Source organism: Homalodisca vitripennis, chromosome 3 (genome assembly GCF_021130785.1).
Source record: "Homalodisca vitripennis isolate AUS2020 chromosome 3, UT_GWSS_2.1, whole genome shotgun sequence".
Taxonomy (NCBI): Eukaryota; Metazoa; Arthropoda; class Insecta; order Hemiptera; family Cicadellidae; genus Homalodisca; species Homalodisca vitripennis.
The window spans coordinates 21,374,977-21,400,148 of record NC_060209.1 but is presented as its reverse complement, the minus strand read 5'-3'; the positions used below and the strand labels follow the sequence as shown (position 1 = coordinate 21,400,148).

General features: G+C 33.7%; 1 protein-coding gene across 6 annotated transcripts in view; it reads left to right on the top strand.

Moving 5' to 3' along the window:
- The window catches only part of LOC124356680 (synaptotagmin 1), a 136,400-nt gene that overhangs the window by 80,172 nt on the left and 31,056 nt on the right, over positions 1–25,172 (top strand). For 4 of the 6 annotated variants that reach the window (XM_046807818.1, XM_046807820.1, XM_046807815.1 and 1 more), the window contains exons 3-5: positions 11,766–11,921; positions 20,876–21,018; positions 22,839–22,940. In XM_046807818.1, coding sequence (XP_046663774.1) covers positions 11,766–11,921; positions 20,876–21,018; positions 22,839–22,940 — 401 coding nt within the window. The remainder of the gene's footprint in view (positions 1–11,765; positions 11,922–20,875; positions 21,019–22,838; positions 22,941–25,172) is intronic. The other 2 variants (XM_046807821.1, XM_046807819.1) reach the window with 1 other exon arrangement.

Below are 25,172 nucleotides of genomic sequence, written 5' to 3'. Positions count from 1 at the left end.
ATTCCCGTTATTGTGGTTTTACCAGTTAGTACTCATTAAATAAATACTTAATTTTGGGAAGGTAAGCTCCAACAATAATAACAATAAAGTCATATTTCAATTTAGTAATCGAAATAAGGACTTCAAGAGATTTTAAAACGAGCTTCAACTCGAAGCACAAGATTTGGCAATCATCCCTACATTTACATATAATCGACCATCGCTGCTAGCGCCACGCCTCGTGCTCACGCACAGTATTTCTGCCACTCGATACTGAAGGATGTGGTCTATTAGACTAGGAGTTGAGAGTGAAGGTTGTGAGGTCTATTAGACAAAGGGCCGAGGGTGAAGGTTGTAAGGTCTATTAGACTAGGAGCCGAGAGTGAAGGATGTGAAGTCCTTACTCTAGGAGCTGAGGGTGAAGAATGTGGTCTATTAGTCTAGGAGCCGAGGGTGAAGGGATGTGGTCTATTACACTAGGAGCCGAGAGTGAAGGTTGTGAGGTCTATTAGACTAGGAGCCGAGAGTGAAGGATGTGAAGTCTGTTAGAATAGGAGCCGAGAGTGAAGGATGTGAAGTCTATTAGACTAGGAGCCGAGAGTGAAGGTTGTGAAGTCTATTAGACTAGGAGCCGAGAGTGAAGGATGTGAAGTCTATTAGACTAGGAGCCGAGAGTGAAGGATGTGAAGTCTATTAGACTAGGAGCCGAGAGTGAAGGATGTGAAGTCTATTAGACAAGGAGCTGAGGGTGAAGGATGTGGTCTATTAGACTAGGAGCCGAGAGTGAAGGATGTGAAGTCTATTAGACAAGGAGGAGCCGAGGGTGAAGGATGTGGTCTATTAGACTAGGAGCCGAGAGTGAATGTTGTGAGGTCTATTAGACAAGGAGCCGAGGGTGAATGTTGTGAGGTCTATTAGACTAGGAGCCGAGAGTGAAGGATGTGAAGTCTATTAGACTAGGAGCCGAGGGTGAAGGATGTGGTCTATTAGACTAGGAGCCGAGAGTGAAGGTTGTGAAGTCTATTAGACAAGGAGCCGAGGGTGAAGGATGTGGTCTATTAGACTAGGAGCCGAGAGTGAAGGATGTGAAGTCTATTAGACTAGGAGCCGAGAGTGAATGTTGTGAGGTCTATTAGACAAGGAGCCGAGGGTGAAGGATGTGAAGTCTATTAGACTAGGAGCCGAGAGTGAAGGATGTGAAGTCTATTAGACTAGGAGCCGAGAGTGAATGTTGTGAGGTCTATTAGACAAGGAGCCGAGGGTGAAGGATGTGAAGTCTATTAGACTAGGAGCCGAGAGTGAAGGATGTTGAAGTCTATTAGACTAGGAGCCGAGGGTGAAGGATGTGAAGTCTATTAGACTAGGAGCCGAGAGTGAAGGATGTGAAGTCTATTAGACTAGGAGCCGAGGGTGAAGGATGTGGTCTATTAGACTAGGAGCCGAGGGTGAAGGATTTGAAGTCTATTAGACTAGGAGCCGAGAGTGAATGTTGTGAGGTCTATTAGACAAGGAGCCGAGGGTGAAGGATGTGAAGTCTATTAGACTAGGAGCCGAGAGTGAAGGATGTGAAGTCTATTAGACTAGGAGCCGAGGGTGAAGGATGTAGGTCTATTAGACTAGGAGCCGAGGGTGAAGGATGTGAAGTCTATTAGACTAGGAGCCGAGAGGTGAAGGATGTGAGATATATTAGACAAGGAGCCGAGGGTGAAGGATGTAAAGTCTATTAGACTAGGAACCGAGAGTGAAGGATGTGATGTATTAGACTAGGAGCCGAGAGTGAAGGATGTGGTGTATTAGACTAGGAGCCGAGAGTGAAGGATGTAAAGTCTATTAGACTAGGAGCCGAGGGTGAAGGATGTGGTCTATTAGACTAGGAGCCGAAAGCTAATTATATGAACCGTATTTGTACTGTGTGTTTGTAAATTGAGTTTTCTATTTATAGAGAAATTTCTCCTAAGTAAGAAATAATTTTCAGCCGTGCTAGAGCCCGAAATGCCAGGATGCGAGGAAGGTTAAAATTATGAATTTATAATTTTTCACTCAAATCATGTTTAACCTTGAAAAACTTAAAAACCGACAGTCGGACAGATGAATAATAGTTATATCACTGGCAGAAAACTGGATAAAAATGCTGAAAGTCGTCACATTCAAACAAATATAGTAGTCGTTTTGTATAAGGTTAGCTGGTTTCATATTTACTAACGTGTCTCACGGTTTGTTTGAAGTGTTTCAAGCTAAGAATTATGAAATGATAAAAAATCGTTTCAGGTTGTTGAGCATTTTTATATCCCCATTCGATGACAAAACTATCGAAGATGACGATCGAATTCTTTCTTAATTCTCTCCTGATTCTTAGATTCCTCTATCGATTTCAAGAAAAACCAGCCGAGTGCTTGTAAAAATCAAAGGTTATTTGTTATTTTGTAAAATCTCCAAGGTTCTCCAATTTTAGGAAATTAATACTTGTGGTAACCTAAACTAAACCAAAATTCTCTCATCCATGTTAGTTGCTTTCGTTTATAAACAGGTACACTTTGCAAAAGTATTTTATTCTGTGCATAAAGTATTTAGAGAAAGGAACTGACAAAAGGTTTCATAGTGCAACCGCGCACAACAACACTCCTGTTCATTGCTCGATGACATTTGAAGGTTAGAACGAACCAACGAGGTGAGGTGTGACGTGATCTTGTGTAAATTACAGTAACGAGAAGTTCACTGACGCGAATACTCTTTTTGTGAATACTGAATACTGACTTATGGTAATGACTTAAAGCTGTTCATAACATGTCTTTGGCAACATTCATTATAACAATGACGGATAAACCTTACAAAAACATCACATTCTCAGGCTGAGCATCAGCGAAGCTGTTTAAACATCGTGCCTGAGTATATGTATGTATGTATGCATGTCTATGATATAACCCCAGGAAGGTTCACTTCTGGCCGGTTCATACCTTCCAGTTGAACCCACACTGGGCAAAGCAAAAACCGATGTTTCACTTAAATCTGAGCAACCTTGAAGATGTCCAGGAGACACATTGCTAACCGAAAATATCGAGATTCTGAGATGCAAGAGTATTTCGATTTTTAGTCTGCTGCGGGAGATGACTGTTGGAGTTGGATCCATAAAAGTGAATGGTTTTTGCTAGCCTAGACATAAGGGCGTGCCAACCCCTGCCTGATGTGAATGGGGAGGCAGGTTAAGAACTGGCTTCCCCTTCTTCCGAGGAGACATGGCTGAGATTAATTCCCTAAATGGATCTCGACAGGAGACGACCCCTACCCCCAACCTTACCTATCAACAATATCTTGTCACTCCGGAAACAGCGTAAAGGTCCTTAGAGGACTAGGTGCAATTTCTAAGCTTTTTTGTTCTAAGAGAACAAAAAACATTTGCGGACAACGAATTAACACTGGGGTAGGCAGGCAACCCCTACCCCCAACCTTACCTATCAACAATATCTTGTCACTCCGGAAACAGCGTAAAGGTCCTTAGAGGACTAGGTGCAATTTCTAAGCTTTTTGTTCTAAGAGAACAAAAAACATTTGCGGACAACGAATTAACACTGGGGTAGGCAGGCACTAGGGCAAAGGAACGGAAAAGTATACCTGCATATTTTTAGAATGGCTAATTCAAGGAATTGGCTAGAATTTACCCCGCTTACCCATACCCTTGGCTAGATTACTCGTGAGCTCCATACAGTACATGACTATGAATCTCTCACCAGCTTACAACCCACTCTTCTCCTACCGTTATGATACAACCCTTAAGACAAAAGCTCTTCACGTGTAGAAATAGTACCACGATATTTTTAAGCAGTCGTATACAAACCAGCTGAAAACTGGGGAATGTGGTCCTCAGTGACTCGTGTATTTTCAGAAAGAGTTATAAAAAGCTAGTATTCGAGTTTTAAGAGACAGCAACCTGAACATATCAGTGTAGAACATCAGCCAGAACGCGGTCGAAAGGTGAGAAGCATGAGCGTGCTTCTGGTAATGCGTTGCAAACAGGAAAAAAGAGGATTGATTCATATTCATTTTTGTAGATCACTGACATTATATTGAAGGAACGATCATTTAAATTTCTGTTTTACGTTGAACAACATTAATAGGACTGTTCTTTTAAATGTTTGTCTTAAAACCCCCAGAGTGCAAATTAATTGAGCTCATTTTGTTTGGTATGGATTTTAAATAGATAACCATACAAACTACAAATTTTATAAATACTTTACAATTATAAGGTGCACATGTAGCTTCCCCAGGGCCGTATTCAGCTTTTGCGGCTCCGGAAAAGATAGTTATTCTGGTCATGTTTCACCACTGCGCCCCCATCAAACCGCCCAACACCCCCCCCCCTTATCCCATTGACAACATGTTATTATTTTGTTAATGATAGTACGATTCAATATATGTTGCTAAAAATAAATATGGAAAATGTATTAATTGGCCATTTTTTAAATTAATTTTGTGAACTCTAAACATTTATAATAATTAGTCTATTAGTTGTCCGATTTAGATAATATTTAGATATTAATTTAATTTTTATTCTCTACTAGCTGTTTCCCGTGGCTTCGCACGCTTTTCGTAAGCGTTACCCGTGTATGTGCACTTTTGGCTCAAGTAAATTATATTTCCAACGCCGATGTAGAGTTTGCTTTGTTGCCACGATCAAGAAAATCTGTATATGTTTATAGCCATTTTACACGTACATGTGTTTTATTATAAAGTTTTCTAACACTCAAGCTTTAACTTCAACCAGAAATTTATCTTCAAGACAAATATACATCATAACTTAGCGCCTTCAAATAGTGTTTGGCTATTAAATATTCTTAACTGTCTCGTAATTGCAGTTTATAATGTGCAGGCGCTTTGAAAACTATTATCTTTGGCAACGCCACCTGGAGGCGAGTTACATCAATATACATAGCATAGAAACCTTCTTCGTGGAAAAATACATATACATACAAATTTTCGTAATGATCGGTCAAATAGTTTACGATTCCATAAAGGACAAACACACAAACATTCATTTATATATATAGACTAGCGGGCCCGGCGCGCTTTGCTGCGCATTTCAATAATTTTTTGCAAAAGTTGCCCGCGGCTTCGCACGCAATTTCCCGTTGAAAACAGTACACTATATTCACTTATTCTTTTTCTATCACATTCTAAACATTGCTGAGATAATTGATAGTCGTTCCATCGTGAGCCTCTTGGGCGTATTATGAAGGTATGTACCATATTCCTGCCTCTATCTAGCTGTTACCCACGGCTTCGCACGCAAATCTTAAGAACCGAAGTCCTTATATTACTTAGTAAATTTTTTTTTTTACTATAATAAATTTTAGATTAAATTAGTTATATCTCCGATGCCACGATTGAGCTTGCTTTGTTGTCTCGATCGAGAGAATATGTACACACGGAGTTTTGAGAACCATACTTCTGTCAAAAAAAACAACTAAGGTTGATTTTATAACATTCTTTATATTTGTAGCCAACGTAAGATAGTAATTATGATATCTGCATTACTCTTCTGATCAAGCATGAGCATGGTTTATATTAAATAAATATTGCAGTTAAAGGTGAATTTTTACGTCAAATTTGAATTGTATTATCTGGATAGTAAAGTCTATGTTTAACAGTGATTGCAAAAACAGTTTAAACAAAATTTGTCGTTTCTCTTAAGCTTACTCTATGCTTTAAAACTATAAGTGTAATATATGTTTACAAAGAACAGCTGATTAAAAATTTGAAAAGACGTTAACATATGTTTGCTGCAATGCATTTCTTATGGGTATTTCTGTAACCAGTGGGGCGGAATCCTGAATCGGAAAAGGGATGGGCATAGCTTATAAACCTTCTCCGTGGAAAAATACATATACGTACAAATTTTCATCATGATCGGTCCAATAGTTCACGATTCCATAAAGGACAAACATACAAACATTCATTTTTATATATATAGATTAAAGATATATCGTCTTTTGTATCGACATTCCAGTTATGATTCATTGGGTCAGACCGGACGCAAGTGTTGAGGTATTTGTTTGATCGCAGGAACTGATTGACTTTCCCGCTTGAATGCATGATGTAACACGATCAACATTGTTTAATGTCAAATTGTAAAATTTCTTCGAAATTGTAATGAACGATTCTACAAATTCAGCCTATAATAGCGTTACAGTTATTAGATTAGACTATTTGGTCCGTCGGGACGGCCCTCCTGAAAGCCAGGGCTCTGGTAAAGTTGTCCGACAAAACCTAGGCTAGTACGGGTCTGAGCTCCCCCATTGCATAATATTACCAGGTTAAATGCACTCGCGTTCGCCCCTCAGCGGTCAACGTCCTGTCCAAGAAAACGACTATAGAGAAACCGCTCTCAAAGAAACCTGCGCAGAAGCAAAGATGTGAGCAGATACGCGCAGGAGGGGCCCCCTCCAGTGGTGGGGAGTGGGACAAGTATCTCCTTGTCTTGTTTTATCAGCTGTGTGAGTCATGTCTCGATTATGTCATTTTTCTACACTGCAGCTATTTACCTATTCTATAAGTGTATTGTATTTTTGTGTGTAGGCCTATACAAGCGTAAAATCTTAATTTAACGGACTAATGTAGCCATAGTCGTAACCAGGGAGCTTGCCTTTTGGTGTGAGGTTAGCCGCTAAGTGGCAGTGGTCAGGTGCAAGCGGGCGAGTGCCGAGCAGTGGATACTGGGTGAGGGCGGCATCACTGCGGCGGAGGGGTATTTACCCCACCCTATGTAAACTCAAATCGCCCAGTGTCTTTTTGTAAGCAGTTAACCTATACCAATGTTCACCATTTCTAATTTCGATATAAATATTAGGGGAAAGTTTCATCCTACATCTCAATCCTCTAAGTTAACTCGTTTGACAGAAGGGAACACAAAGGTAGAAATCTGTTTTCATCAACAACTGATGGAAAAAAATCAAATTTTTAGCGGCTAATTTTAAATACATGAATACATTTAAGGGCAAACCCCTAGATTTTACAATTACTAAATATGTATCAACATTTCCTTGTACATCTTTTATACGCAAGTAGACACAGACCGAGTTCATTTGTGTCTGCAAAACCATGTAAATAAATAAAAACTTAATTATCCAGTGATAACGTACATTAATCTTCAGGTGGCATAAAGTATTCACTGTGTTTTAAGGGCATATTCAAGTTGTTTGAGTTAAGTTTTTCAAGTCATCCATTAATGAATTCTTTTCAGATTTTAAGACTCTAGGTTATCGCAAAGTTAGTTTAAATAAAAAAAATTCGTCAATAAACTGGAATATGAGTTATAGAAACTTTTAAATTACCATACAAATGACACCTATGCTCTCTGTCCATTCCATGTTTGATTGGTAATGCAAGTGAACAAAACACAGGAAAAAAAACTTTTAGCGCTTATATTGAAACAAGAAGCGCTCAATCTTTTCATGAAACCAACCAATCCAACAACAGTTACCAAAAATGTCAAGACTTTAGAGTCTTTTTTTACAATCAGTATTTCGGGATCAGTGTAAATTATATTTATACACAAAACAAATCAACAGGCGTGAAGAAATTAATATGTAGCAAAGACATTCTTAGGATCGGTTTGTTCGAAGACAACCGTAACTTTAATGTAAGACTTAAACATCATATCTTGATTGAAAATTTAAGAAAAAATTATCTTTCATACAGAAATTCTTCCAATAATTAATGAAAGTCTTAGTTTCAGCGTTGTCTTAAAGTTGGCTCTCCGATATGGAATGTAGCTGCTCCAGGAACACGGTTTAATTAGCCAAAGAATTAATAGACATTCTTTCACAAAACTCCTCAACTTTTTATTTATTATTTTTTGTTCTCTTAGGACAGAAGCTTATAAATTGCAATTAGTCCTATAAGAACCTTAGCGCTGCTTCCAGAGTGACAGGATATTCAGGACTGATAAGGTTACAAGGTTGGGGTCATCTCCTGTCGAGATCCATGAGGAAGAATTAGGGCACTAACCTTAAAGTCATGTCTCCGCGGAAGAAGGGGAACATTATTAAGGGCCTCAGTATAGTTTTATAAATCACTATTATGCAGGCCAACCTTAAAGTAACATTAATATTAAACTAGCTGTATCCTGTGGCTTCGCACGCTTTTCGTAAGCTTTGCCCGTGTATGTGTACTTCTGGTTCAATTGAATTATATTTCCAGTGCCGATGTCGAGTTTGCCTTGTTGCCACGATCAAGAAAATCTGTGTATGTTTATAGCCATCATACACTTACATGTAATTTATTATAAAGTGGTCTAACACTCAAACTTTAAGTTCAATCAGAAATTTATCTTCAAAACAAATATACATCATAACTTCAATATATTGTTTGGTTATTTAATATACATAACTGTCTCGTAATTGCAGTTTTTAGTGTGCAGGCGCTTTGAAAACTTGTATCTTTTGCAGCACTGCCTGGTGGCGAATTACATCAATGGGCATAGTATATAAACCTTCTATGTGGAAAAATACATATACATACAAATTTTCATAATGGTTGGTTAAATAGTTTACGATTCCATAAAGGACAAACACACAAACATTCATTTATATATATAGACTAGCGGGCCCGGCGCGCTTTGCTGCGCATTTCAATAATTTTTTGCAAAAGTTGCCCGCGGCTTCGCACGCAATTTCCCGTTGAAAACAGTACACTATATTCACTTATTCTTTTTCTATCACATTCTAAACATTGCTGAGATAATTGATAGTCGTTCCATCGTGAGCCTCTTGGGCGTATTATGAAGGTATGTACCATATTCCTGCCTCTATCTAGCTGTTACCCACGGCTTCGCACGCAAATCTTAAGAACCGAAGTCCTTATATTACTTAGTAAATTTTTTTTTTACTATAATAAATTTTAGATTAAATTAGTTATATCTCCGATGCCACGATTGAGCTTGCTTTGTTGTCTCGATCGAGAGAATATGTACACACGGAGTTTTGAGAACCATACTTCTGTCAAAAAAAAACAACTAAGGTTGATTTTATAACATTCTTTATATTTGTAGCCAACGTAAGATAGTAATTATGATATCTGCATTACTCTTCTGATCAAGCATGAGCATGGTTTATATTAAATAAATATTGCAGTTAAAGGTGAATTTTTACGTCAAATTTGAATTGTATTATCTGGATAGTAAAGTCTATGTTTAACAGTGATTGCAAAAACAGTTTAAACAAAATTTGTCGTTTCTCTTAAGCTTACTCTATGCTTTAAAAACTATAAGTGTAATATATGTTTACAAAGAACAGCTGATTAAAAATTTGAAAAGACGTTAACATATGTTTGCTGCAATGCATTTCTTATGGGTATTTCTGTAACCAGTGGGGCGGAATCCTGAATCGGGAAAGGGATGGGCATAGCTTATAAACCTTCTCTGTGGAAAAATACATATACGTACAAATTTTCATCATGATCGGTCCAATAGTTCACGATTCCATAAAGGACAAACATACAAACATTCATTTATATATATATAGATGGAAATATAACAGATAAATTCTCTGTTCATCAATTCTCTGTTTACTAATTAGTTTATTTATCATTGCCAACACACAAAAAATATAGGCAGTAACACTTTTATAAAGGAGATACATCGGGTCTCTCAATGGATCGATGATTACCATTTTCAACACCATAAAGATAGTAGAGGTAACGTTTTACAACACATTGCAACCCCCTAAGTCCACTTGTTCGGTCATCTGACAGTTATCGTGCATACGGACCAACAGAAATCAGAATATTGTCATCAGTAACTGACTAATAAAAACTTCGCTACCCTAGGCCACTTATTTTTTCAGATATAGTGTTTAATTACCGGTATCTATTAATTTTTTCATGTTAATTTATGACCCAACATAAAAATATATTTTAATACCATGTTTTTGGCTGAGTGTACTTGTTTGTAATACAAGGTAGTCTGTTCCAAGGTCACACACTTGAAATTTATTCAGAAGAATGGGTCATATTTTATGGAATATAATAATAATAATAATTTTATTGTTTAAATTATAAAATAAATAATGAATAAAAAAAATCTGTTTCTCAAAAGTTATGGCGATAAACATTTACTTACCTTTATTCATTTGTAATTAATAATACATCCTCAAAAATACTCCCTATTAAATTTTTTCCAGGGTTAAAGAGTACAGAGAGAGGTCATTATTATATAGTAATAATGTTTCTTTCGAGTGGATAAAAGTATAAATGTGAAGTTAGGAGGGGAGCAAACATAAATGTTGCCAAGAGTCCTTGAAGTCACAATCCAACAACAAACACATCTCTCTTTGTGTGTCCTGTACAACATTCTTAGAACCATGCAGTCCAAAGCTAATTGTACAGAAACAAACAATTCTGTCACAATTAACAAGGTGAGGAGGGGAGCAAACATAAATGTTGCCAAGAGTCCTTGAAGCCACAATCCAACAACAAACACATCTCTCTTTGTGTGTCCTGTACAACATTCTTAGAACCATGCAGTCCAAAGCTAATTGTACAGGAACAAACAATTCTGTCACAATTAACAAGGTGAGGAGGGGAGCAAACATAAATGTTGCCAAGAGTCCTTGAAGCCACAATCCAACAACAAACACATCTCTCTTTGTGTGTCCTGTACAACATTCTTAGAACCATGCAGTCCAAAGCTAATTGTACAGAAACAAACAATTCTGTCACAATTAACAAGGTGAGGAGGGGAGCAAACATAAATGTTGCCAAGAGTCCTTGAAGCCACAATCCAACAACAAACACATCTCTCTTTGTGTGTCCTGTACAACATGCTTAGAACCATGCAGTCCAAAGCTAATTGTACAGGAACAAACAAATCTGTCACAATTAACAAGGTGAGGAGGGGAGCAAACATAAATGTTGCCAAGAGTCCTTGAAGCCACAATCCAACAACAAACACATCTCTCTTTGTGTGTCCTGTACAACATTCTTAGAACCATGCAGTCCAAAGCTAATTGTACAGGAACAAACAATTCTGTCACAATTAACAAGGTGAGGAGGGGAGCAAACATAAATGTTGCCAAGAGTCCTTGAAGCCACAATCCAACAACAAACACATCTCTCTTTGTGTGTCCTGTACAACATGCTTAGAACCATGCAGTCCACAGCTAATTGTACAGGAACAAACAATTCTGTCACAATTAACAAGGTGAGGAGGGGAGCAAACATAAATGTTGCCAAGAGTCCTTGAAGCCACAATCCAACAACAAACACATCTCTCTTTATGTGTCCTGTACAACATGCTTAGAACCATGCAGTCCAAAGCTAATTGTACAGAAACAAACATTTCTGTCACAATTCAATGAGTTTTATCCAGACCATAATGGTAGTTAATATAACAACTTTTATGTATTAGATATGTTTTTTTTAATCTTATGTTGCTCTCTACAACCCACAATAACACATTTGCAGAGAACAAATTATTTTGGTAGTACATATGTGAAAGTTGTTAAACATAGTTTTATATATATATATATATATATATATATATATATATATATATATATTGGAATAAAAACAAACGCTATTTTTTATAATATTGAAAACCTATTGTTAAGTTAATGTCAAACGTATAAAAACGGAGATGAAGGAAATTAAGGGAGGATATCAGCAAAAAACTGAGGAGGCGTTAGTTAAGGCCTCTATATGCAAGAAAGGCTGAGGATATCAAGGATTAGGTATATGTGGCTTAAAATTAAATGCAATACTTAATCACTTTAATAATTATATCCTTTATATTTTAGACGAGGATGTTTCCGGAGGAACTGAGGAGTCATCAACTGAAGCCACTACAGTCAAGGGAAAGGCTGAGGAGATCAAGGATAAGGTGTTGGATGTGGCTCACACAGTAGGAGAGGAGGTTGGAGCACCAACATGGGTTGTTGTCTCTGTCTTTGTTGGTAAGCATTATTTTCTTAATTTTTAAAATTATTTAAATCTCTATGATATATTCTGAAATGTATGTGAGGAGAGTAATTTTTTTTATAATAAGTAAGTGAGATTGCATATGAAATTTAAATATTCTAAAAACAATTCTCAATGGACACTTTCAGCGTTCATGTTTTATCATAATTTATGAATTTATATTTATTATTTTATTTTTTTTACAATTTATGAAGCAACTCCAAAGTCAAAGTCAAAATCTTTATTGCCATAAAACACATTGTTATACATGTATGACATCGTCAATATTTAAACAGTGATACTAATAAATGTAAATTTTAATAATTAGTACATTATAAAAATGAACTCTTTTACATCATAGATACTTAATTCAATCAACAATGACTTAAGCTTAATTTTAAAATTTATTGTCATCTAAGCATTTAAATTTCCCTAGGTAACATATTATAAATTTTAATCCCCATTTCATATGTTGAATTTAATGGTTGCTTGGTAATTGCATTGCCTGATTCTAAGCAAGTTTCCTTTGTCTAGTATCATGATCATGAATTGAACTATTTTGTAGGTAAAACATTTAAATTTATCCTAACATACAATAATAACTGTAGTATATACAATGATGTAAACAATCAGAATAACCTAAATCTTTAAATAAAGGCTTACAGTGAGTCCTACAGCTAGCATTGCACATAATCTTAAAACTCTCTTTTGCAAGATTAAAAGTTTTTTTATATTACTATCACAGCCCCAAACATACATGATTCCATAAGATAAAATGACTTTGTATGTATGCATAATATACTGACAATAATACATCTAGAGTTACATATTGTTTCAGTCTTCTAATCATAAAGGTACCTTTAAAATCTTATTACAGACATTTACAATATGAGCCTCCCATTTAATATTTGACTGCAACAACACACCCACCCAAAAACTTAATACATCATTGACATCAATAGAGTTTACTCAAACTAAATTTAATACAATTGAGTTTTATCTTTATTTAGACATAAACCATTGGCCGCAGCTCCAATCCTCAGCTACAGAGTTAAAATGAGACATTATTATTGATTTACTAGATTTATATTTGAACACACTAATTTGTATTGCTAAAGTCATCTGCATACATAAAAGATGATACACACAACATTCTAAGGGCAGAGGGCAAGTTATTAATATAAACAATAAACATAGTTGGTCCTAAAATTGACCCTTGTGGCACACCTGTAATTACTTCCAAGTATTGAGAGAAGCAACCATTATAAAACACTGATTGAAACCTATCAGATAAATATGAAATGAACAAGTTTTAACAGACTTTTCATCAAATCCATAAAATTTGAGTTTTATTTAAAAGTATCACATGATCAATAGTGGTCAAAGGCCTTTGACATATCGTAAAAACTACCAACCACAAATTTTCTTGCGTCTACATTAATTGTACACTCCTTCAGACAAAGAAATCGACTAACGCCATACTGGTACTCCTTCCCTGGTCTAAAGCCATACTGACTATTGGAAAAAAGATTATTATGTTCAAAATACTTAATTACTTGGTTATTTTAAAAGAACTTCAAAAACCTTAGATACAACAGGTACTATTGACACGGGACGATAATTAACATAGTCACCCTGTTGAGCCCTTTCTTATGCAAGGAACAACCTTCACTAACTTAAGACATTGTGGGACAATACACCCTTCAATACAGATTATTAAACATTATTAATTGTTCTGCAAAACTGCCTTACACTGTGATAAATGCAGTTTCTAATCCTCTTGTTGGTTGGTCATTAATCAAACATATTACCCTATTAAAATTTAAATCCACGTTTTGGAAAACTCTGGTAAACACCCCCCTACATTTTTTCACTAGCAAACTTGTATGAAATACCATTCGTACAATACTTGTACCAAAGTGTTTGATCTTTGCAAAGAATGTATTTTTTTTACATTTACAGTATATAATATAGTATTGTTTACTCTAGTGTAACTATAAATTAAACTAAAATATAAGACAAAATTCAAACATTTATAGCGTAAAGATGGATTTCAGTGCAATACGTATTTCATAGAATAAAATTTAATATTAAATCAATTATAATTGTAGGGGGGAAAACCATCAATTTATCAAATTTTTAAATGTTACTCATTAAAATTGATAACAAATGAACTCAAAAACAGACATGAAATTCATGTCCATTGCTCTATAAATCACTAACTTAGTGTTTTGTTTTTCAAAATATTATTGTAATTTTAAAGTTTTATTAGTTGGCATTTAAATATATTTAAAAAGCATGCTGAATTAAGTAAAAAATCTTTGTAATGGATATAATTATAATTATTTTTCTAAAGATTTACTTCAAAGAAGTTTTGATATAAATGCTGTCACAAAATATATTAATAAATGTTTGGTAGACCGCCTCCCCTTAATTTAACTAGTAGACTTTCCCCCATTCTTTAATTAAGTCCTCTCTTGGAAAAATGTATATTTTTCTAACAAAAATTCTATTACTTCAAAGTAGTTTATAAATAAATTAATGTTTACACAGCAACATTAAAACTTGTTGGGGATAGTTAAAACAGCAATTCAATTGTATTTTTGTTTAACTAATAACAGTCCCGAATTTTGAGTTAAGTTAATATTCAATTAATCTCGAAAACTTCAAATCGACAACACAACTCGAAAATTTCATACACAACAAAAACTAATTTGAAATTTCTAAGAAACAAAAATCCCCATAAAACTACTTTATATCTCAGCCTTGACTCAAATAAAAATATCTTAAGAAACCCTGACAGTCCGTGGTAAAAATCGTCAAAAGCTTTATGTACCTCAGAAAAAGAGAGCCAAATTGTGTTCATTTTGATTTAACGTAAGCAACAGCTTTTCAAAGAAATAAAGACACTGCGGAAGTTGTGGAGAGATTATGATGAAACCCAAAGATTATGATGAAACCCAAATTGGAATAAACATATTATATAATTCTAGATATAGTAGCCTACAGTTCAGTAATGAACTAAACTAGTGTACTGTATTTTAATAATGCCGATTAGATTGTATGTTTTACAGAAATATACAGCTTAGTTTTTAAAAATTTTGAGTAATCGATTTTCTCAAGCTATCAAGACTAAAATTGTTGTTTTTAGAATGGGGATAGCTTTGATACTCGTCAAATCTATTGTAAAGTCTCTCTGAGTTATAGGGGATATCTCAAATCATAAACTTTGACAAGTAAAGAGGGTAAGAAAAATCTGTTGTCATACTCTTTATGAGAAAATGTAATGCATCAATCAGAGAATCAAAAAACTGAATTTTGTGAAAAAAATTAAATTTAATATAATAATTAGTATTTGGAAATTTCACAAACTTAGATTAAACTGTGTTAAGAATGGTCTCTTGCTGAACGAAGAGGATTTAGATTTTAATGTAGCAGAGTTTTATCGATAAAGTAATTCCGTAGAAATTTCTTGTACACGTGTATAATATCCTGTTGGGATTCAATTCACACACTTTGCGGTTAGATGACGAAGATAAAAACGTTTTTATTGCTAATTATTTTATAGATTACCCTCAAACGCTCTTGACTGGAATCAATTGAGTCCCTCACGTGGTCGGATTTTATTCTAGTAATAAAGAAGTTATGTTCAAACTTCTTTAATTTATAATAACTCTTTAATTCTCGTGTGCCATTAATCTGTAGAATATAAGCATCTTTAAATTCTTGTCTGTTACTTATAACTTTATAATTTCACAACTTTTGTTTGCCATAAAGCGATATCATTTAGTGAATTAAAGGGAAGCTTTGTTAAACGTCTGTTTTATTGAAAACATATTTCCAATGTTCCAATTGCAATGTTTTCCAAAAGTTTTATTGGGTTTTCTTAATAACAATTTTAATTCTACTTTTTTGGTTCAGCATACTTGCTTCTGAGAAATTGCTAAATAAGCGTCATTCTTGGTGAAACAAACGAGTTAGAGGGGTTTATAAATTTGTTATCTGTAAGACCTTATAAAAAATGTTATCAATATCATGCCTTCTCTGTCAGATCACAGGTTGGAGCCTATAACAGTTTTGCTTAAACTGCAACAAAAAATACTATATAATCTGTATTAAAGTGTTTTTTATGAGGAGTAATATAAATTTAAAATATTCAAACAAAACAGACTGATTTTTCGTTGATTCAAGTAACCGGCATTCGTTTATTAGTATGAAAGTTATTTACTGATCGCTTACATGTGTTTGTGTACTTTGTGTATGAAAACCAGAAATTAGATAATCAAAGTAGCAAATATCGAGCTTTGTAAATATTTTTTTGACTGGAAGAAATTCAAAATTCTCAGATTTTCCACTATTAGTAACCGTCCCTCCCCTTCCATTAGTTCAACCTAGATACGCCTATGAATGTGTTATCATTATAAGGGGGGGGGGGGCATGAAAGATAAATCCCCAATGAAAATTTTTAACGCCATTTAAGGAAATAAAGTTTGATTTTGTTGATTTCAATTACGAATTTTTAATATTTAATAATACTTGCTAATACATATGTTGAACCTGGCCTAAAGATAAACAATCAGTCTGTACTATAAGTATTAATGATGTAAATACTGTTATCCATTCATGAAATTAAAGTCTGTGTGAGATCATACACCTTATGTAGAGAGATGGGTCAGATGATTCCAGGAGACTGGAACTGTGAGGGTATTGATTCATTACAACAAAGTGCATCTCAACCCTGCCCTCCTGTGCTGGAATATTCAGCTGTTTTTCATCTCAAATCTCTGAACTCTCTTATTCCTCACATTATGATAATCTGTTTTGTCTTTCAATGCCTTTAAATGGCATAGGGATACTTCAATTTTTCACCATTTCTACCATGTACAAAATATTGAAATGATATTATTTAGCAAATTAACCTGTTGATTCCAACATCCTATTTTAATTACATTTCTGTATGACCTCAACGTTCTATTAAGAAATGAACATAACATTATAGAAATTTAAATAATAATTTCAATAAAAATTACAAAAAAAATCACAAAAAATGCTTGCTCTAACTGATCTTGAACCCGGTGTTCTTGCATGTTGAGCAATTTACCACTACACTGCAGATTAAATTATTTTGTATTTGACCGTTTCTGTCGTATATGTTTTTAGATTACCAAACTAAAATATGGTCGGAAGACCAAATACCTGTAAAACAACTTTCATTAAATTTGTATAAATGGCAATATCCTAATTTAATTTCAATAAAGATCAATTTCAATATGTATATTAAAATAGCCATAATGAATACTTGTTTAACGATTTGTAGACAATATTCAGCTTTATTTATTTTTGTAGATTAATGCCATTTCATGAGAAATATAGTGTCAGCTATTAGTTGTCTGAACGCAATTAACATTTCTGCTGTAATATTCAGTGATTACTTTATATTTACAACTCTTTTGCAAGTGTCTAGACTGAATTAAATAAAATGGCATATTTTTCACTAATGAAAATATTTGAGATAAAATGTTAGTGCTGCACAAATATTAGTGTACCACAAACTTGTATAAAAGTCCATGAGAAACAATAAAACATTAAATAAGACCAAAATTTAGATCTGAAGTCTCTCAAAGTAATATTATTTTACAGTAATATAGTAACAGTTTACCTTTGGTAGATTTCTATGTTATGTTCTACCCACAAAACTAAAAAAGTTCTTTATTGTGGGTACTTATTAATATTTTTTAGTAGTCTCATGAAAATATGTAGTTTGGTTTTGTATCTGAATATTTGTTGTGTCTACATACAACTGTAGGAAATTAAAAATGTAAAAAACTATTTTTGATATTACCATTGTTTTTTATGAAAATATTTGTTGCATGGCTATAATGTTTAGTTTAATGTACAGTACAGAACAGACGTTATGAATCAATTAGTAATTTCCATCATTAAATACAAATCCTACGCAATTTTAATAAAACTTCAATGTTTTGACTAAAACATAGCTGGGCTAAAAAAATTAATCAGTGAACAAAATTCTACAGTTAAAAAGCTTAAGTTTCTCTCCACAAATTTACAACAAAAAAAAAGCCTCTGATACAAAAAACGTATTTGGAATGGAACTTTTATGATTCAAATAAGATGCCATGTCATTTTGTTTACTATCACAGTTTTGTGGCTATTACAGGCATGAATTTTACCCTACTTTCCACAGTGTAAACCATTACAGGTTTGCATCAGAACCAAATAGCACCCTCGAAGTTGGGGTGCCGCAAAATGTATTGCTATGGCAACCATTATAGCGTTTGGCTCAGAATAGTAACCAATAACACACTTAGCGTTGGTGTACTGCTCATTGTTAGTCGCTATGACAACCATTGTCAATTTTGCCACTGTATTGGTATTCAATTAAACCATCCCTTTTGAGCTGTTTAAATTAATTAAAAGTGTATATGAAAATTATTTTAAAGGGAGCAATCTTAGAAGATTCTATTTCATTGTAAATGTATATGTAGGTACCTGTAAAAACTCATCTGATAGACAAGTTGTAAGATTTAAGAACAATATGAGCTGAGTTATGAATGAAAATATGGGTTATCTCTCATATTGAGGCACGTGTTATGTGCACCAACCGAACATGATTCCTTGATAGGAAGTCCTAAGTTGGTTTCCTTTTGAGAAGATTGGTGGCTCCCAATTTGGTTGGTTGACATCCTCCAGAGTTTGAGCTTCCAGAAGTCTCCTTCTCTTAAATGCCAGTGCTAAACAGTCAAAGATGATATAATCAATAGTTGTAGTTTCCCGGCTGCAAAGGCAACATAAACGTTCATCGTTTCAAAACCCTATCTTTGTCAAATGACTCCTGAAGTGGCCATGTCCAGTAAGGAAAGCAATTACCCTACTAAAGTTATATCTGCTGAAGCCACACAAGGACCTGGCAAGTGTGGCATTAGGACTCCAGAGAAGTTTCTTGTTAAGTTTACGGCCAGATTGACACTTCCGCCTATGACTGTGTACATCATGAGTCCATCTTTTAACTGCGTACACAGCCTGGGAATGGCTAATCGAGACGACTGGCTGAGAACCAACGAATGTTGTCTGAACTTCTTTTTAGCCAAAAGGTTTTATCTATCTCTTTATCTGTGAAACCTTAATTGCTGTTCATGACAGATGCATCAGTGTACCAAATTGAAATATGGTTTATTGAACGCAAATTCAGTCTGCATGGCATCTGATGTCATGTCCATAATTGCACTTAGGATGGGTGAATTATTCAACTGAATTCTTTACTAGGGAAAATTCCTGCTCCCTTCTTGTACTGACATTGTCTCACTGTTTTGACTTGTTTCCCCTCTTAGCATTGCAAAATTCCTTACTCTCTTAAAACATTATAGATTATTTTTATTCTGAAATGTATGAACATCCGAGACATGGGTATTAAAGTTTGGTATACTTTTGACTTTGATTGCATTAGTTACACAGAAGATAAATCATTCATATAAACATTGTGTGTTGAGGTCCAGGGGTGGGATTATTAAAGTAATTTCTGAGGTCCGGCGATAGGGCTGCACCTCATAACTTTGTTACCATTCAAATATTTATTTCCTCCAAAACAATGTAAAGTTTATTGAATAAATATAACTCAAAACTATAAATGTGTTAAAATTCATGTTTCATACAGAACAGCATAATCTAAGATATAGTAGCATAAGCGGGCCCATAGCAAAAAGTCAATAAATTCAATTGGAACAGTTCCTGCAACAATTGATATTCCATGAAGCTGTTAGTCCAACATGACACCACGTTTCTCAATTGAATTGTTGCTTGATACCGGTTACTGAATAGTAAACAGTTAAACTTCCTTTAACTCTACTTAGACCGGTTCTTAAAAACTTTTCTATCAGGCTACATTTACTATCATTTACAATGAAATAAAATATTCAATTGAAAACTGTTGGAAAAAATTAAAATAATTGAAAACTAATTGTAGACAGTAATAACAATTTGTTTCCAATATTATATTTAATTTCGAGATGAGGCCAATTGAATAATTTGTAATAAAAATTGTGTCATTATTTATTTGTTGAGTAGCTTAAAAATAAAACATTTGGTTTCGAAAAGGTCTTCTTAAAAAATATTGAAAAAGAGTTGTTATTACTGACTACAATTAGTTTTCAAATATTCCATTATTGGTCTCTTTTAAATCATATCTCTCAAAAACTCTAAAATAAGTATGAAAAGTAGTTCTTTGGAAATATTTAAAATAGCTCAAATGCAAAGTAAGAGCTGTAACTGTACATCAAAATTGGTTCTGAAGCAAAATCTTTGGATATGGAAAGTATAATGATAGAGTAATTTCCAGTATGGATTAAGGTATATAACACATTCATTGGTATTCAGTAAGATAAGTTATACACTTATTAATTACTTCAATGTTGATTTTATAGATTTTCTATTAGAATTAACATTTTAATGAATCTTTTAATTTAATGACTGCTTACAAACTTTGTAAAAAGGTCAGGGTTTTATCATGCTTCTGAACACAACTTAATTTTATTACAGTTCATAATATTTCTTTCAAGTTCCAACAGGCCACTCTCTTGCTAAAGGTTTCGTTCAACATGCACTTCTTTTTCAATTTTTAAGTTCAGTCTGTATTTTAAATTGATGATTGCCATAGCTGAGAAAGTCATCAACACATTTAACGCTTTCCTGGCAATCTGCAGGTATGCCCATTGTTTTCCATCACTACACCAAAACTTCTTAGTGAAATGGATTTGATATCCAAATTATAGAGTTGACATCGTTGATGGAGTGATATCATGAAAATACACTCTCAGTTTGGAAAGATTTAGCAGAAATACTTCATTAAGCTCGTATTCCACATTCAAATAAGCTGAAGAATCACAATAAAATTTCACTCTGACGATCCTGTCATAAATGATTCATCATTTTATAGGTATTGCTGTTGTGATCCTACTGATCTGCTTCTGCTGTATTCGACGATGTTGTCGCAAACGTCGCTCCAAGGATGGCAAGAAGGGCAAGGGCATTGTGGATCTCAAGTCTGTCCAACTACTTGGATCAGCCTACAAAGAAAAGGTACAATATATGTGATCATTTTGTACAGTCTATGAATAATAAATAGGTACATTATACCTGTCACATTCAACCTCGTATCTTTAAACTCACACAACATATAAAATATATATTGTATACAATAAAACATTTCTTCTAAAAATACAAGTACATTAAAAGTGCAAATATATATTTTTTTAATTAAACATTTCAGTTACAACAATAAATGTGAATTCCAGAAGCATTAACTCATAATTTATTTTATGTTATAATATTAAAATATAACTTCTCCCACATCCAGTTTAATAAAAGCACCTTTATTTTTAATACTGGAAAAATGCAATATGCGCATCACTATAAGAATAATTATTCGAAAGTTCAGTACCACAATAAAAAATACCAAACATAGTTTCTTGTTTTAGAAATCACGTACAGTAATACTTGTAAATTCCACTTATAAATTACCCAGTATATTATTTATTACTTTTATCACTAAATATTTAACATTTATCAGTATTTTATTCTATTTTGTACCTATTTATTTATTCATAGAATATTATTTATGCAAGTCCCATTCTAATTCAAAAGCATCTTGTAAAACATTAGAATCTCTAGCCAGCCAGTTATCTATTCACTAAGCATGTTTCAATTTTTCAAATAAAGTATGTAGCTAGTCGAAAAAGTAGCTGTTAGTCATTCAATTAAGCTTTTTCATTGTGTTCAATCATCATTAGTCATACTGTTTTTTAAATTCTGTATGAAATATTTTTCATGAAGGCATGAGAATACTTTGAAACGTAGAGTACAATAAATAATTATTAATGATTTACACATTTTTAAAATGTATTTCATATAAAGTACTACTACATTGAAACATTTATGAATCATCTTGTTTGCAGTACGCTTAAATTCAATTGCACCTTTCATTTTTACTAATTTTCTACAACGCTTTATATTATAATTCACATTTACATATTCAATAGTTAGCGTTTACTGTATAGAGTAGCCATTTTGGTACTTTACTTTATGGATTAGGTCCTCCACAGATATTTGAATATTAAATTTTGAAGCAATATTACATATATAATATTGACTGAAACATTCTTTGAACACAACTTTTTAATTGAATATCTTTCATATAAATGTAACAGTTGAAACTATGAATACGTTTAATTTGTTTTTTTGGTAGATATCTATATTGAAAATAAGGTTAAAGTTCTCAATAAGGTTAAGTTTACATAAAAAACTAACTGTTTACCTAGATTTATTTGATTTACTGTCTATCGCGAGTTGTCCTAAGCGATTAGGACAATTTATTACAATATGCACAAAAAATATTCAAATCATGAAACAAAATGTGTACAGTGTCATACACTGTACCGTTTATCATTACATTTAACATTAAAACATTGTTAATCTAAAAAATGTATTGTGTTTAGGACAAATTAAGTAAAAATAAATGGTAAACTCATTTGTTTTTTGGTAGATATCTATACAGAAAATAAGGTTAAAGTTCTCAATAAGGTTAAATTTACATAAAAAACTAACTGTTTACCTAGATCTATTTGATTTACTCTCTATTTCTCTCATGATAATTTATTACAATATGCATAAAAAAATCTTCAAATCATGAAACGAAATATGTACATTATCTATCATACACTGTACCGTTTATCACATTGAAACATTGTTCTTAACCAAACATATTTCTTGTATTTAGGACAAAATTAAGTAAAAATAAATGATAAACTCGATTGAGGCCAATCCCCAGAATGATGCATGAGGAATGGGTGGTGAGGGGCATGGAGGCTCTACTATGTAACCTTATCAGTCCAATGCCACAGGTCCAGCCGGATATGGAAGAGCTGACAGAGAATGCAGAGGACATTGCAGAAGAAGGTGACAGCAAACAGAGTGAAGTGAAGCTGGGGAAACTGCAGTATAAGGTGAGTTTACCCCACATACCCCACATTTATTAGCTGTGTTTAATATGAATGGTCAACCAATTGTGGAGAGAGGGGAGTTAAAACAACACAGATTTTAGGAAAGAGCTTTAATAACAAAGTGATGATTTTTTCACACAGAAGATTAATGTATAATCAGTACATGACTATAAATGAATAAACGTATTAAAAATAAGGCAAAGCCTCATGGATAAAAGCATTTTTCTCAAGCTAACCATATTTTATCAGACAGCAAATTTGCAAGAGTATTGGTTTTGCCTAGGGTTGTTTAAAAAGTTTTATATACACAGGGCTGTATTCAGCTTTGGCAAGTCCCGGAAAAGATATTCGGCCAGGCTACATCATATTCTGCCGTCCGTCTGTCAACACGATTCCTTCAAATAGACGTATGGCAACAGAGTCTACTACATAGATATGATGGGAAGGGTTAGGTCAGTTATTTTCATTACCTTCAGACGAACGACTCCAGATTTTAGGAGTCAAGTCGGCAACATCATCAGATTTCTGATGCTGCACGTAAGAGGAAGATGAACTAGAGCTAAATTCAACATTCGCATTTGTATGCTAGGTGTCTCTGATGTTGAAACGATGCAAAGAGTTCGCTTTGAGCTTCTTCGTTCTTTGTCACTGACTATTTTTGGACCCTTTCAGACAAACATGACTCGGGATTTCAGCAGTAAAGTTGTGACAGCATCATATTTCGGATGCTGCACTAAGAGGAGGGTGAACTAGAGCTAAACTCAGCATTCGCATTGAATCAACCCTTCCCCCATAGCTCCATTACAAAAAAGTAGTTAAAAACAAACTTGAAATAATAGTAAATATAAAAAGAGAGGTAAAAAAAACTGTCACATCCAATCAGTCCTGGTGCTAAAACGAATTTAACCACTTCCCACCTAATTCACTGTGTGGATAACAATTTGGGTAAATTGTTGCTGCGCAGTAGGGTCAGTGTTCTTGGTAAATATATACTTGTTAATATTTTTATTTTAACAATAACAAAATTGTTGGATTAAACCTAACAGCGAAGCCACTTATAGGTTTACTACAAGTTTGAGTAAATAAATAATTAACATTCCAAAATCCTTTATTTCCATACATTGATTTATGCCATATTGGAAAGATTTCATATGCACTTACTAATTCCAAATCCACGATAAAGTTGTTATATGAAAATCCTATGAAACGGTACTCAATATGCTCCATAAAAAGGAAATCTGATAACAGAAACAGATCTTATGGCAGGTAATTTTATCAGTAAGTAAACTCTTCTTATATCGGTTTTCTAGAAATTCATTACTTAATGAAGTATTTTTGCACCTTTTAAAAAGTCAGCATACTACACTTGTGATCATGTGATTGTTTATGCAATTTATTATGTCTTAACAATTTTTCCAGTTATTAAAGTCAACAATCCTTTTATTTATTAATAACAGCCTTTTCTCTTATCGTATGGCCTAAAATACTCACAAATATAAAGCACTATGCCTGTTTAATGAAAGAGACCTTTAAAAATACTTCTTTCTTTGGCAGAGTGCTTTATAATGTTTCAGATCATTGTGCTAAAAGCTTGAAAAATCAGCTTGTCCATAAATTTGGGAGTTTCAGAATCATTTTAATAACACCATCTACCAAAAACCTAGCCAGTGAGGGGATCAAAGGTGAGAGCACACCTCTCAAATTTTCAATTTTTTCAATTACTTTTATAGCGAACAATAGCAAAAGATCATTCTCAACATTGAAACAGGTCAAAAACGTTTTAAGGAACAAAAAGGGGAATGAGTAGTTGACTGAGTATTTGCCTTACTTTCTGTCCACTACGGGAAAATATCAATTTCTCCAGAGCAAATACTAGATACATTAGAAGTCAAGAAGTCACTTTTGTAAAAACTCTTTTACATATTACCATTTCTCGGTATGTTCCTTAAGATCAAGGAAAGACATACCTGAACCTGAATACAAAATTCATCTAATCGATTTGATCTTTTTATATATTTTGTGATTGGTTTTATAGAATTAGATAAACCACCACACGAGTTAACTACTAACACATTAGACATTCTTTATTAGCACATTACATCCAAGCGCAATGTGAACAGATTTTAGACAGGTGATTTTTCATAAACACAAAACTAATACTATAACTATCCTAAAATACAAACTTAACAATACAGATCACTTGCTTTTAGTATAAGGAAATATCTTCAGTCCCTT